Here is a 14,162-nt window from a genome sequence, read left to right on the forward strand (position 1 = left end):
TAGCAAATATATACAGTAAAAATAGACCTTAGGTCTATTTTTTTCCCCCAAGGAAGTGGATTTTTTTCCCTATTTTTTTTGTATTTCTGGCTCATCTAACACACAACACATAGGATGGGATGAGCCACCTCCAAGCATCCATTTGGGGGTATTTTTTTGCCTTTATCAACAAATCCTTATGGAAAACCATGACCTAAGGGCATCGTTATCCACCTGCTGGCATCCGGAAAAAGGAGATGGATACCAGCAGTTTTCCCCCCCTTCCCGAGCCAGGATCAAGAGAAACAGCTCATTAGCGACCTTAAATTGTGGTTGTCATTAGCAAAGTCTCTACGTAAGAACTTTAGGTGGGTCTCGGGGCATTCCAAGATTTGCATCCGACGGGACCCGATCCAGGGCTCTGCTCCCTCCGAGCCTCGTTAAGTGCAAACGAGCAGGAAGGACCAGGCTTAACCCACAGGTCCCCGGCGTCAGCTACAAAAAGCGTCTTTTGGCTCTCGAACGGAGCAGGCTGGATCTGGAAATCATCGAGAGAGAAGAAATTAAAAAATAATAGATATATATGCATATATATGCATCTCCAGGTGACCTTTTTCTCCCGTTTTTTCTTTTTTTTCTTTCCCCTTTCCCCCCTCTCTTTGGCTTTGCCAACTCCAACCACAATTTAAAGTCATTGCTCTGGGGCTCCAGCGTTTCCCTTTTACCTTTTTCACCTTTTCCCAGTTCGTCCCGCAGGTTTTCTGGAAGGAGGAGACAGGCGGGAAGCAGCCAAGAGGAGAAGCCGAGAAAACCGAGGGGAAAATCAAAATTAATTAATTAAAAATAAAAATAAATAAAATAAAAATAAATAAAATAAAAATAAATAAAATAAAAATAAATAAAATAAAAATAAATAAAATAAAAATAAATAAAATAAAAATAAATAAAATAAAAATAAATAAAATAAAAATAAATAAAATAAAAATAAATAAAATAAAAATAAATAAAATAAAAATTAAAAACCCTTCTTTACAGGTACCTTTGCACCTGATATAATTAGTGTGGAGGTTAATTATTAGCTCAGCCCTTTATCCAAACCAGAGCCCCTGCAGATTTCCAATTCGCTGCTTTTAGTCACCCAGTCTCCTAGCACCATCTCGTGGCTTTTCTGCACTGCTGCAGGTTCTTAAATGCAACGTTTTAAACCCAAAATTTGGCTTTGGGCTTAAATCTGATACAAGACTGGAAAAAAATGCGTGTTTTATCATATAGAAATCAGGCTTGTTTGGGTTTTCTCCCTCAAAATACAGCTGACTGCATCTCTCATCCCCTGTTTTTCCGCTCCTCCGTAGTCTTTTCCAATGGGGTTTATTTTGGTTTTGGGGTATTTTGGTTTATTTTGGTACCTGGGCAGACACTAAGGGGCCTGGGGACACCCATGACATCCTCGGTGACCCCTTCCTGGCACCTCCTAAAGGACAATTCTTATTTTAAATCCGTTTTCACCCACCTCGGAATTTCTTCAGGATTTTCTCGAGGACGACGTTTTTGAGGGCAAAGTTGCACACGTGCATTTTCATATCCGTGCAAACCGGGACGGGTTTCTGACACTTCACTTGGTCACTTCTACAAAGGGGGACAACCCAAATCCATAAGGAAAATGTCACTTTTGTGGCTCAAACTCTCCCCAAACCTCCCAGCTTTTGTCCCCAGGTTGCAGCCACCGCGTCCCCAAAGGTCTCTATGTCCCCTGAAGTAACTGCCCTGTGTGGAAGCAAATCCCAGACTTTGCAATAGTGCAAAATAACTTGCGATAATTCCAAGAGGCTGGAAGCAAATTGGGATTTGCAAGGATCCAAGGTGCAAGCACTGACCTTGCGTGGTGCTGATTTGGGAAAAACGTGGGAGAAGGGGACAAGCAGTGCTCCGTACCTGCTTAACGTGGCCGTTACATCCTAGAAAGGGGAAAATAAAAGGGGGAATGAGTTAAATCCCAGTGTGATGCATCCCACCCCAGTGTCCGGATGGTGCAAACGATGCCCTGAGGGAAATTATGGGTTAAAAAACACCTTTTGTAATCAGATACCACGCGGCTACAGTGCAACATCCCAACGCTCCGAGTTACTGTTTACCCTTTCTGGTTCATTTGGAAGGATTAGGGAAAGGGCATCATCTCCTAGGGAACGGGAAGGGATTTCCAGCGTGCGTTTCCAGCTGAAAAATGTCCCTTATTGTCACGTGTCCCCCAATGCTCACGTATAACCAAGTGCTAAACCCGTCACACCGCTTGAGCTGGGCAAATATTGACTGTTTTCAGGGCTGCCCAGGAGGGAATTTAACCCCTTTGAGGGAATTTTGCCCCAAAAATGTTCTTGCTCAGCCAGGTCTCTGGTAGAGGCAGAGTCTGCGGAAAAGCGGCTTTTTTGGGCAAAACCACATTTAAGACCCAATCACTCCAGGTTAGAAGTGACCCCTGGAGCTCAAGGCAGTCTGGAAAATCTCCCTTTCATTCCCAAAATAACCACCTGGAAAGCGCCACCGTTTCCTCGGTGAGCAGATGTGGGCAGACCATGAGCCAGATCCCTCATTTTGCTCCAAAGAAAATCAATTAAAAGGGAATCACCCATTAATTTGGGGTGTTTATGCCTGAGGAGGGGTCGGATTGCTCAGTTTTGGGGTTGTTTTTGCGAATCCCAGGGGTGACACGGGAGGCTGGATGCTCTCCAGCTCCTTCCCTTCTCATGCAATCAATCCCTGAGCTCCATCTGCTCTCCCTCATACTTTCCAGCTTGGTAATAGTTCACTTAGCCTCGAAAACCCAGCTCTGCTTTCAGGTCCTCGGACAACCTTTCGGAGCCAGGAGAAAATTGGCCCATTTGGGTCCAGCTCCACACGCTCTACGCTCAATTCCATTGCTGGATCCTCCCAAGCCCTATTCCAAGAGGAAAATACGCTCCTTCAAGCTGTACAACTTGGCACATGGCAAATTTTAGGCATTGCAAAGCCACCAAGGTCCATATTTGCAAAAGGAGTCGCTTGGTTTAAGGATCGAGCTGTGGTGGCTCTTCCTGCAACATCTCATGGAGCTTTGAGGCTCCTCAAGGCAGGAATCTGTGCACTGGAAAGGCCCAGGAAAATCCATGGAAGAAAAATCTATTGCTATTCAAGACTAAAAGACACGTTGGGACCTTCCTGAGCCCCAGGGAGCTGCTGTGTTTTATTAAGCAGAGCACAGAAAGGTCCTGAAGACCTTCAAACTTGGAAGCTCATGTCATTGCCCAAGACCTCACCTTGAGGAAGTCCAGCATGGGCTGCTGGATCTTCTCCTCCAGCTCCGTGATGAGTTTGTTGAGGAGCGTGATCTCCTTGGAGAGGTCCGTGATGTTCTCGTTCTGCCTCTTGGCGATGCCCTTCTCCATCTTCTCCAGCTGGCCCAGCAGGAGATGCTCCTGGTCGTGCAGGAACTGCCGCAGCCCCTCGAACTCGGAGAGCAGCCTCTGCCGCTCCGTCTCGATGGTTTTCTGCAAAGAAAGCAGCAAGAAGTTGGTTGTTCTTATGTGACGTTCCGTAATGCCGAGCACAGGGCTCAAGGGACAACGAAGGGATGGGGACATCTCGGTGGGACCCAACGGCATCCCCAGGATCACAGCCACGCACCAGCAGCTCCTGTGTCTTCTTGTCATCGTTCACCTTAAACTCCAGCAAATCTTGTCTCTCCTTCTTCAGGAAATCCAGGCGACCCTGGATTTTCTCCTAGGACCAAAGAGGGGAAAACATGATTATACTTTTTAAAATATTTTTTATTATTTTACCCCTTTTTGGGGCATTATTCTGCGCACAGTTGGTTTTTCCAAGCAAGCAAAGACAAAGCAAGGACAATTCAGGGATGCTCTTGCAACAGCTCTCGCCTACGTGTGTGTCTACAGCCCCACATGTCCCACAAGACCCCAAAGGGATCCATGATCCTGTTCTCCAGCACGGATGGATGGCTCACCTGAATGCACTTGTCTACAGCCCCACATGTCCCCCAACATCTAGAAGACCCCAAAGGGTTCCATGCTCCTGTTCTCCAGCATGGATGGACGGATGGCTCACCCAGATGCACTTGTCTATAGCCCCACATGTCTCCCAACATCTACAAGACCCCAAAGGGATCCATGCTCCAGTTCTCCAGCATGGATGGACGGATGGCTCACCCGGATGCACTTGTCTATAGCCCCATGTCTCCCATCATCTACAAGACCCCAAAGGGATCCATGCTCCAGTTCTCCAGCATGGATGGCCCACCTGGATGCACTTGTCTATAGCCCCACGTCTCCCATCATCTACAAGACCCCAAAGGGATCCATGCTCCAGTTCTCCAGCATGGATGGCCCACCTGGATGCACTTGTCTACAGCCCCACATGTCTCCCAACGTCTACAAGACCCCAAAGGGATCCATGCTCCAGTTCCCCAATGCAGATGGATGGACGCACAGATCTACAGCCCCACACGTCCCCCAACGCCTACAAGACCAACAAGGGGATCCATCCTACAAAGGGAACCATCCCCAGAACGGATGGACGGATAGACGGGTACCTTGTACTCCTCGGTGGCCTCGTCGATGGGCACCACGGCGTGCGGCCGGTGCTCGCGGGAGCGGTCGCACACGACGCAGATGGTCCTGCGGTCGTCCTTGCAGTAGAGCTTGAGGGCTTCGCGGTGCTTGGCGCAGAGCCCGTCCTCCTCGGCGCCCTTGGCCCCGCGCAGCGCAAACTGGCTCACGATCTCGGCCACGTTGGCCAGTTGACGGTTGGGTCGGAAGCTCTTGTGCTGGAAAACCTCCCGGCATTGCGGGCAAGGGAAGTCGAGCTCCAGGTCCTTCCAGCTCTTGGTGATGCAGGCGCGGCAGAAGTTGTGGCCGCACTCGATGGACACGGGGTCCTTGAAGAATTCCAGGCACACGGAGCAAGTGGCTTCGTCCTGGAGGTTGCCCGGGAGGAAGACGGCGGCCATGGCTCCTCTCCGACGGGAAAGGGCTGGGTTTGCTCAGACACGGAGCGCTTGGAACGCAGCCCTGGGGAGGCGGCGCCGTTCCCGGAACACGTCCGAGGTCACTCGTGCAGAGCCCAATTCCTTTAAACTGCCAGCAAAGGCCTTTGGCAAAGCCGGAACATCGGGGGGATGAGGAGGAAGGCGAGGAAGAGCTCCCTGCCCTCTGCTTCTCCTGCAAATCCAGCACCCAGGGCTGCTCTCTGCTTGATTTTTTGGATAGGGAGCCACTTGGGATACAATCCCAGCACCAGAGCCAGAACCTGTTGCTTTTTTCAGACGTCCTGGCACTAAATGCAAGATTTGAGCCCCAGGCTTGTGTCCGACAGCTGCTCCAGGCTCCGATCCAGGGAACATCCGAGCTCTCGTTAAAGACCCATTTGAGCCTCCGCGTTTCGGGCGCGGGATCGGACGATCTGGGCAGATGCCAAGGGCTGAACGGGGCCATAAAAAGCAGCAGGAGGAGCAGAGCACACGTGGCTGCAAAGCCCATATCCCAGTTTAGGGATTTAGGGAAATCCACCCCTAATGATCCCAGACTTGCACCTATGAATAAGCAAGGTGCTGTTTTGGGAGACAAACTTGGTGTTTAGGGTCCAAAATGAGCTTTTTCACCTTGATTTAGAGACAATCCCAGACTTCCCTGGGATTCCCATAAGGAATCCTCCTGTCTGGTGCCAAACAATCAAATCTGCCTCCTGATGCTCGCTAGGATCCACATCAGTTATTGGAGATAACATGGAACAAATTTCTTGGGAAAATGCCCTTGCTTTCTCTTAGCATCTGCTCTTCCCCAAATACTCCCTTTCACCCAGTGGTAGATGTCACCACAAGGCACAGGGGACCACAGGGGACACAAATAGGGACGAGCCACCTTGGCCCGTCCTTGGGGGCTTAACACAGGATCAGGTTTAGAAGCCGCTCGAGACACCCCAAGGACCAGGACATGCGCCGAGTTATTAATACCCGTGTCCAGAGAGCCAAAAACACAAAGAGGAGCCAAATTCCACTGCGGGTTTATTGACAGAGAGGGTCCAGCCGTCCCAAATGAGCGAAGAAACCCCCCAAAAAACCCATAAAAAGCAAAAAAAACCCTTGGGAAATTGGATCTGGAGCTCTGGGCGTCCTCCCTGTTAGTCATCCAGGCTTCCATCCCATTTCTCATTGCACAAGTCGGTCTCGCAGCAGGCGTAGAGGGAGGTCAGGCGGGACTCGGCGTCCGACGCGCGTTGGCGGCCGCAGTTCATCACCGACGTGCAGCCTTGTTGGTAGTAAAGCGTCACCTTCCCTATAAGGGGGACAAGCGCAAGGGACAGGGTGGCGATGCCACCTTGCAGATACCCCACTCTGGGGGGAATCCAGGGGCTCTCCAGCATCCAGAGGTGCCTCCAGGTGCTGAGGGATGAGCATGGGGAGATGCACCATGGGGCAAAAAGGTGGTGTTGAAACAACAAAATGTTGGAATTTGTGCAAAATTTGAGGTTAGCAAAGGGCTAATCCCTCCATGGAAAACACCTCCTTTAAGTAGAAGTCAAGTCTACATAGGGAGGTCTCCTTGCTTCCCCATCGGTCCTGCTAATGCGTTTGGTCTTCCGCAAGAGATCCGTAAGGCCCGGATGGAGCAAGATGCCCATTTTGGAGCCATACGCACCCAAGGAAGTCTTGATGATGACGCACTTCTCCCTGGGCTCACACATGGTCTCGTTGGCTCCCTGGAAGCAGCCGATGAAGGGGAGTTTGTACTTGCAGACCTTGCAATAAAGAGCCTCAACTGGAGCAGAAAGAGAAGATTCCATGAGGTCCAGGCTCCCTTCTATGGTTTTGAATGTGCTACAAGACTGGGGAGACTCCAGGGAAGGTTTTGAGCCCTCCTGGGAAGGGATGGAGCGTTTCCCTCACCCCAATCCATAGGATAGAGCAGATGATGCCCATGGACCCAATGTCCTGGCAGAACTTCCAAATGTGGGTGGAGAGACCCTAGACCCAACCTCCAACCCATGGAAATGTGTGGAAATGGGCTCTGGGAAGTGATTCCTGCAGCTGAAGCCAAGTTATCCACAGCAAGACCATCACAACAGCCCTGGGTGCAACTACACATGCATCTACCCCACAATCCAGTGACCTACAGCTCAAGAGATGGCCAACTTGAAGGTGGCATCTCCTTTAACACCTCCTTGGCAAACCAGTGGGGAGAAATGGCCAAAAACGACCATTTCCAGGGGGTTCTGCCCTTCATCACATCCCACGGACCCCCATGAGCTTCCACTTACCAACCCCAATGCACAGAACCACAGCCACCACCACGAAAAGGACCTTCATGGTGGCCAACGGGGACAGGGGGTGACCACCCAACTCCGCAGCACAGACCAGAGAGGCCAAACCTGCAAATGGAAACAGCTCAGGAGCATCATTAATCCTCGTAACGAGTTTCATCCGTGCTCTGGCAAGGGGGGAAGAGGCAGCAAGGCAAAATCCCACAGGACAACTTAAGGAAAAAGCAGAGGAAACTGAAATATATTGCTTAGGGCACGCTTAAAACAGCAGAAATGGAGTAAAAAAAGGTGGAAAAGGAAGAAAACTAAAGCTCCTAAGCAAAAATGCAATAATTCTGCAAGGGAAAAGGAAAATCTTCCCTTTTCTCAGCTGCTTCCCCCTTTTGCTTAGGAACAACTGGGATTCAGATGCTCCTCACATCCACAGAAAGAGGCTTGGAAAGTCTTGGAAAACTCGTTCTGCCAGCAGTTTTCCGTATCCAGAGGTGGACAACTTTGGATAGAGGGTTATGCAGGAAATGAGAGGGGGAAAAATGGAAAGGAGGGAGCGAAAAAAACATAGCGCCCAACGTGGGGCTCGAACCCACGACCCTGAGATTAAGAGTCTCATGCTCTACCGACTGAGCTAGCCGGGCTCCCATAGGAAATAATTAATTGGGCTCTTCCTCGAGGGGGCTGGAAAATTGATTTTTTCCCCCCCCAGGATAAACTTTTTACCCCTCCAATTAAAAAAGTTTATTAATATAAAAACAGATATAAAAAAGTGGAAGCTGATGCACGCGGTTGCATTCGGACGGTGCAAATCCCTGCAGCAGGAGGGAGATGCACAACGGAGGGGAAAGGGAAGAAAAAGCCTTTTCCAGCCCGAAAATTCCAAGGAAAAGCAGAAAGGGGATCTTACCAGGCTCTGCTTCCCGCTTGCGATTGGAGCATCCACCCAGCTGGGAGGTGCCGCTGCTTTTATAGCTCCTCTCCGGTGGGGACCGAGGGGCTGAACGACCTCGGGAGCTTTGGGACATTGTTCGGCTGGAACAATAATTCCCTGCACACCTGGGCAAACATCTGGAGCGAGGCCGGCCGGTCCTTTTGGGACACGGAGACATCCATCATTTGGGAAGCTTAGAGAGCATGGAAGGACTTGCCGAATTTGCTCTGTAGGGTAAAAAAAAAAATCACCAGAAAAATATTAATAATGCTGTTATTTCGGCAAAAAAAGCAATAAAAAGGGCAATATTGCTGCAAAAAGCAGCAATAATGACAAGGCAAAATCAGGGCCAATAAATGAAAATGCAAAGGCTTGAGGCAGGAGAAAAATCCCCTGCTAGGCTTAAGGGGGGAGCACTGAGCAGAGCGGGAAAGGTCCCTTTTTTGGGCACATTTTGCATATTTTTTTTTTCCCGTTAAAAGAATAAGCAAAAGAGGCGCCCAACGTGGGGCTCGAACCCACGACCCTGAGATTAAGGGTCTCATGCTCTACCGACTGAGCTAGCCGGGCTCCTGTTTTCAGGTGGATAGGGAAGCCCTGAGGCTCCAATCTTGGGGGAATAAAGTGGGAATTCGGTGGGAAGGAGAGAAATGGGGGCAGCTGCGACCTGGCAAAACTCGTTGCAGCTGTAGCGCGAACTCCTGTTGCCCCGGGGCGCGTTTCCACGGCCAGCCCTGGGGAAAACACGATGTCCCGCTTTTTTATGAGGAGGGAAAAGCATAATAATAAAAATGATAAGATGGGAAAGTTTTAAAAATTCACCTTCCCTGACCGGGAATCGAACCCGGGCCGCGGCGGTGAGAGCGCCGAATCCTAACCACTAGACCACCAGGGAGCGATGGAAGTTGTGTTTTTCTGGATACAATCCCAAATTTGGAGATCCCTTGGGGTGGGAGCATAAAAAAAAGGCGGGATTTAATTCAAAGGTGTTTTCCTTGCAAAAAGAGACATCCCCAGCGAGGGTAAAACCCTCCTGGGTCACCCTGTCCTGGGGCTCATTTGCTTTTTGGTGGTTTCTCCAACATTTTGGAATCCTCCTGGAGCAGCCATAGGGAAAAAAGGGGCTCCTCTTGGTCCTAATCGCACTGCAAAGGGGTCCATCCAGCTCTGCTCATTATATTTAATGCCACATTAGCACTTTTCTGCAGTGAAAAAGAATTGAGTCTTCTGCAGGAGGGAGAAAACAGGTCAGCTGAAAAAAACAATGCTGAAATTTCCCCATCCTTATATCCAAGTCCCTAAAAAAACCGGGAATAGCAGCAGGGATAAGGGCTTTAACCAAAGCTGCCCAGCAATGTAGGTCAGCAGAGATGTAGAGGGGGAAGATGCTGTTTTTTCCAGCACTGTTTTGTGCTCCAGGGAGTTTATTGAACGTGGAGCTGGGGATTTTTGGCTGCTTTTCCAGGTCATAGCCAGAGAACAAATAAATCCATGAAGGAGCAGCAATGCGTGACCACAAAGCTGCCCCCTCTCACCCAAGTTGTATTTTGCAGCTTATTTTCAAAACCAACCACTCACCCCTTGGGTTTGATCCTGGAGATGAACTGGATCCTGGATAGGAGCTGGGATGAACTGGATCCCAAACAGGTGGGTGAAATGATGGGATGAAGCTCAGCCCTGAGAGAGAAACTTGATGGGAAACCCAAGGACCTGCAACAGAGCTGGGAAAAGGCTGAGCCCTTAGGGCTGAGCTTAAATAGAGCCCTGGAATGTGGGCAGGATGATGATGTGGGGCCCAGATGGGGCTGTTTGGGGGCAATTAACACCAATTAGCACCAGCAGCACCCATAAAACCTGCTGTTGGGCATAGGACAGCTTCACAGTTAAGGTTGGAGGCATCTCCAGAGCTTTCTGCCCTTGTGTGGGGACCTTATCTGGTTGAGTATCTCCAAGGATGGACATGCCAGTTTCTCCAATCTAATATCTCCATATGTTGAGGATGTGTTTTCCTACTTGGACGGGCCATAGGAGGACAAACGGATGCAGGATTGAGAAGATGGTTGCCCAATGATGTCTATTGATGGAGAGGACCCCAAAAAGCCTTGTTTCTGCCTGGTTTCGAACCAGGGACCTTTCGCGTGTTAGGCGAACGTGATAACCACTATACTACAGAAACCTGCAACTCTTCCCTTTTTTGGACGTGTTTGGTGGGAATGAGGGATCCAAGAAGAGGATCAAAGGTTGAAAAATGTCCCAACATCTTCTTTCCTGCTGGGTGGGGATGGTAAAAAGCATAAGGTTGTTTCTGCCCGGTTTCGAACCGGGGACCTTTCGCGTGTGAGGCGAACGTGATAACCACTACACTACAGAAACTTGGTGGATTCTTGTGTCCTGCATGGAGCCTGCAAAGGGGAGGATCTCCAGGGCTTTTCCTCCAGGATCTCTGGGACATTTGCTCCAAGATCTCCAAAGCATTTGCTCCAAGGAGTCCAAGATGTCTCTTCCAAGATCTCCAGGATCTGTGCGACATTTGTTCCAACATCTCCAGGGTTTTTCTTCCAAGATCTCTGGGACATTTGCTCCAAGATCTCTGGGACGTTTGCTCCAGGGTCTCTGGGACATTTGCTACAAGATCTCCAGGGCTTTTCCTCCAAGATCTCCGGGACATTTGCTCCAAGATCTTCAAGGTCTCTGGAACGTTTGCTCCAAGGTCTCCAAGGCGTTTGCTCCAAGGTCTTTGGAACATCTGCTCCAAAATCTGCTGGGCTTTTGCTCCAGGGTTTCCAGTGCTTTTTCCCCAAGATCTGTAAGGCTTTTGCTCCAGGGTCTCCAGGGCTTTTATTCCAAAGTCTCCATGGATTTTGTTCCATCCTCCTGCAGAGCAGGTGCAGAGAACCAGACACACTTCGTTTCTGTAGTGTAGTGGTTATCACGTTCGCCTCACACGCGAAAGGTCCCCGGTTCGAAACCGGGCAGAAACAAGCTTATTTTTTCTCCATCTCCATGGTGGAAAATTAAAGCCTTTTATTTTATCATTATACTGTCGAAAAGGGAAAGGTTTGCCGTGCTGGAAGGGAACGGAGCCAGGGCTTTTCTGCTTTGAATTTCATCCCCACTGCTCTGCATTTGAAATACAGTTTTCTGAAGGAAGTGGAAAGGAAAAAGTCAGGAGAAAAGGGGGAAAAAAATGGAATTTACAGTTTTGTTTCTGCCCGGTTTCGAACCGGGGACCTTTCGCGTGTTAGGCGAACGTGATAACCACTACACTACAGAAACCACATGCAGGTAGTTTATTGGATGCAAAATCCAGCTAAATCCCCCAAAATTCCCAAATCCCACCTGGATACAACCAAAAGCAAGGGGATTCTTTGGAGGGGATTGATGCAGGGCTCTCCAAAGCCCCTAAGCCTCCAGGATGGGCCAATATCTCCATGCAGAGAAATCCTGCTGGATCTCCCCCGCTGCCCGGAAGAAACGGAGGGAAAAATATTATTATATTGATTTTTTTTCCCGTTTTTTGGAAGAAAAACCATTCCCTGACCGGGAATCGAACCCGGGCCACGGCGGTGAAAGCGCCGGATCCTAACCACTAGACCACCAGGGAGGATTTTGGGGCAAATTCGTAGTTATTTCTGCTTGTGCAGAAGAAAAGTTCAGTTTTTGCTAATCAGGGTATAATGTGGGCGAGCCTGACCCCGATGTGGCTGCTTTGGCCCCCAAAAGCGGCAGCTTTAAGGGGCAAATAATTCTAGAAATAGGTCGGCGCTGCTAATAAAAATGCAGATTTTCTATTTTTCGCCTTGAAACCCGGCGGATTTTCTCTCTCTTTGGGACTTTGCTGAGAGCCAGGCGGACGAAGCCGGCGCTAACCCAGCCCTTCTGCTTGCGCTTTGCAAGAAAAGCCCCCAAATGTGCAAAAATAAAAGATGAGATTGCCAGAAATACCCCCAAACCGCCCTCCCTGGTGGTCTAGTGGCTAGGATTCGGCGCTTTCACCGCCGCGGCCCGGGTTCGATTCCCGGTCAGGGAAAAAGAGCTTTTTTTCCCTCCAAAATTCACCAATATTTTATTCTGTTTTAGTAATTTTGATTTACTTCTGCCAGAAAATTGACCGCTTAGATCCAAAAGCACCCATGGGACATGAGAAGTCCCGAGTTATTGCTACAAAAAACGACATTTCCCCAGCGGTTATTTGCCCTTCCGGCTAATTAATTCTGTAAATCGCTGTTTTACAAATCTCCCCCTAAAAAAATGGCAAAAAAATATTTCTTTTCCAGGAGTGTTTCTGCCCGGTTTCGAACCGGGGACCTTTCGCGTGTGAGGCGAACGTGATAACCACTACACTACAGAAACCACCTGTGAACATATTTCCCCCTCCTTGGCCACTCACTTTTATTCCAGAATTTAAATTTACCCGGATCCCTGGGTAAAAAAAACACGATGAGAAAAATATAGCTCCTTTCTGCTATTTCTATTTTCTATTTTCCCTCTATTTCCAGCACTTAAAGTCTCCAAAGCAGAAGGAAAATGACTGAAGCTAATGCTTCATAATTTCATCCCCATATTCCCTAATTTCATTCCCGTAGGAAAAGGGATGAAATTGGGGAAAAAAAGCAGCCCGGCTAGCTCAGTCGGTAGAGCATGAGACTCTTAATCTCAGGGTCGTGGGTTCGAGCCCCACGTTGGGCGGGTGGTTCTTTTTCCCCTCCCCTTCTCATGTTCCCATGGAGTAGCCAGGAGAAATTCCCTCCTTTCCAGCTCGAAATCTTCCGTCCCAGCCGCTGCAAATGCAGCAGTGAAATAATCACCCGTAAAACGCGGCCGGAGGGGATATTTTCCCTTTTCTGGGTGTTTTTTCTCACCGTCAGGATGGCCGAGTGGTCTAAGGCGCCAGACTCAAGGCTCTGCCTTCCTTCTCCGGGGAATTCTGGTCTCCGTATGGAGGCGTGGGTTCAAATCCCACTCCTGACAGGTGGCTTTTTTTGGTTATTTTACTTTTTTCACATATTTTTGGGCCACAAAAGGATTTCTCATGCAAGCTCGTTCTCCAAGGATTATCCATGGAGCAGAAATGCAGCTTTTAACAGGGGACTCATTTCATCTCCATATTAAACTCCCTACTCAGATACCAAACAAGCCTTTTTTATTATTTCTTTTCTCTTTCTTCCCTTTTTTTTTTTCATTGGGATCCAGCATCCACTTTCTAAATTTTTTGGGGATGGGGGGGAATAATTTGGGATTTGAGGAAGGGGATGGGAAGGAAAACTGGGCATAACCTGGTTTCTGTAGTGTAGTGGTTATCACGTTCGCCTCACACGCGAAAGGTCCCCGGTTCGAAACCGGGCAGAAACATTCGTTTTTTTTCCCCCCTTTTTAATTCCCATTCATCCCTGTTTTTAAAGCAGCTCCAGGTACAAAAACACCCCCTCATCCCACACTGCTCCCAAAGCGGATTGGGAAGATGCGAATGAGAGGGAAAGGGAGGCAAGAAGCGGGAAAACAAGCATTTTTTCGGAAACTCTTTATATCTTTTAATATGAGAGGCATTCCTTGAAAAAAACGGGAGGGGAAAAGAGAAAGGAAGGAATAAAACGAGATTCCCTGACCGGGAATCGAACCCGGGCCGCGGCGGTGAGAGCGCCGAATCCTAACCACTAGACCACCAGGGAGGCTGTGCACAACTCATTGCACTCTGCATCCCCCTGCTGAGCCAAAAACCCTCTATTTTGGGGCATTTTCCTCTATTTCAGGGGCGTTTTGTTCTATTTCTCGTCTATTTTCTGCCCTCTCACATCGGCAAAGAGTAAAAGAGGCAGCTCCTCTGTTATCATCCCTGCGTGTCACTGCAAGAGGTGGAACAAAGTGGGTGTTTCCAGCAACATTGGTGCAATTCTTTGGGGTCATCCTCTGCACCAAAAAAAAAATGGGAAGAGTCCATATGAGTGTCCTCCAT

The 14,162-nt window shown here is 49.0% G+C and overlaps 1 protein-coding gene and 14 non-coding genes across 15 annotated transcripts in view; 5 read left to right on the forward strand and 10 right to left on the reverse strand.

The window, feature by feature from the left end:
* The window catches only part of TRIM7 (tripartite motif containing 7), a 5,981-nt gene extending 991 nt beyond the window's left edge, over positions 1-4,990 (reverse strand). Inside the window, exons 1-6 of the mRNA XM_010225039.2 lie at positions 4,559-4,990; positions 3,637-3,732; positions 3,270-3,500; positions 1,912-1,934; positions 1,490-1,605; positions 705-740 (exon numbers count right to left, since the gene is read on the reverse strand). Of these exons, the coding sequence (XP_010223341.1) occupies positions 705-740; positions 1,490-1,605; positions 1,912-1,934; positions 3,270-3,500; positions 3,637-3,732; positions 4,559-4,975 (919 nt within the window). The 5' untranslated portion in view covers positions 4,976-4,990. The remainder of the gene's footprint in view (positions 1-704; positions 741-1,489; positions 1,606-1,911; positions 1,935-3,269; positions 3,501-3,636; positions 3,733-4,558) is intronic.
* A 2,856-nt stretch (positions 4,991-7,846) lies between these two features.
* Positions 7,847-7,919, reverse strand: TRNAK-CUU (transfer RNA lysine (anticodon CUU)). The gene has a single exon. It is a non-coding gene; the product is annotated as a tRNA-Lys (tRNA).
* A 787-nt stretch (positions 7,920-8,706) lies between these two features.
* On the reverse strand, positions 8,707-8,779 carry TRNAK-CUU (transfer RNA lysine (anticodon CUU)). Its single transcript has one exon. It is a non-coding gene; the product is annotated as a tRNA-Lys (tRNA).
* A 253-nt stretch (positions 8,780-9,032) lies between these two features.
* Positions 9,033-9,104, reverse strand: TRNAE-CUC (transfer RNA glutamic acid (anticodon CUC)). Its single transcript has one exon. It is a non-coding gene; the product is annotated as a tRNA-Glu (tRNA).
* Positions 9,105-10,312: 1,208 nt separating this feature from the next.
* Positions 10,313-10,385, reverse strand: TRNAV-AAC (transfer RNA valine (anticodon AAC)). The gene has a single exon. It is a non-coding gene; the product is annotated as a tRNA-Val (tRNA).
* A 124-nt stretch (positions 10,386-10,509) lies between these two features.
* Positions 10,510-10,582, reverse strand: TRNAV-CAC (transfer RNA valine (anticodon CAC)). Its single transcript has one exon. It is a non-coding gene; the product is annotated as a tRNA-Val (tRNA).
* Positions 10,583-11,117: 535 nt separating this feature from the next.
* TRNAV-CAC (transfer RNA valine (anticodon CAC)) lies at positions 11,118-11,190 on the forward strand. Its single transcript has one exon. It is a non-coding gene; the product is annotated as a tRNA-Val (tRNA).
* A 222-nt stretch (positions 11,191-11,412) lies between these two features.
* On the reverse strand, positions 11,413-11,485 carry TRNAV-AAC (transfer RNA valine (anticodon AAC)). Its single transcript has one exon. It is a non-coding gene; the product is annotated as a tRNA-Val (tRNA).
* Positions 11,486-11,741: 256 nt separating this feature from the next.
* TRNAE-UUC (transfer RNA glutamic acid (anticodon UUC)) lies at positions 11,742-11,813 on the reverse strand. The gene has a single exon. It is a non-coding gene; the product is annotated as a tRNA-Glu (tRNA).
* A 354-nt stretch (positions 11,814-12,167) lies between these two features.
* TRNAE-UUC (transfer RNA glutamic acid (anticodon UUC)) lies at positions 12,168-12,239 on the forward strand. The gene has a single exon. It is a non-coding gene; the product is annotated as a tRNA-Glu (tRNA).
* Positions 12,240-12,489: 250 nt separating this feature from the next.
* TRNAV-CAC (transfer RNA valine (anticodon CAC)) lies at positions 12,490-12,562 on the reverse strand. The gene has a single exon. It is a non-coding gene; the product is annotated as a tRNA-Val (tRNA).
* A 263-nt stretch (positions 12,563-12,825) lies between these two features.
* Positions 12,826-12,898, forward strand: TRNAK-CUU (transfer RNA lysine (anticodon CUU)). Its single transcript has one exon. It is a non-coding gene; the product is annotated as a tRNA-Lys (tRNA).
* Positions 12,899-13,072: 174 nt separating this feature from the next.
* Positions 13,073-13,180, forward strand: TRNAL-CAA (transfer RNA leucine (anticodon CAA)). Its single transcript has 2 exons — positions 13,073-13,110; positions 13,135-13,180. It is a non-coding gene; the product is annotated as a tRNA-Leu (tRNA).
* A 308-nt stretch (positions 13,181-13,488) lies between these two features.
* On the forward strand, positions 13,489-13,561 carry TRNAV-CAC (transfer RNA valine (anticodon CAC)). The gene has a single exon. It is a non-coding gene; the product is annotated as a tRNA-Val (tRNA).
* Positions 13,562-13,806: 245 nt separating this feature from the next.
* On the reverse strand, positions 13,807-13,878 carry TRNAE-CUC (transfer RNA glutamic acid (anticodon CUC)). The gene has a single exon. It is a non-coding gene; the product is annotated as a tRNA-Glu (tRNA).
* Positions 13,879-14,162: the final 284 nt, after the last annotated feature.

This window comes from Tinamus guttatus, unplaced genomic scaffold (genome assembly GCF_059628265.1).
Source record: "Tinamus guttatus ecotype Peru unplaced genomic scaffold, ASM5962826v1 Tinamus_guttatus_pri_ptg000334l, whole genome shotgun sequence".
NCBI lineage: Eukaryota > Metazoa > Chordata > Aves > Tinamiformes > Tinamidae > Tinamus > Tinamus guttatus.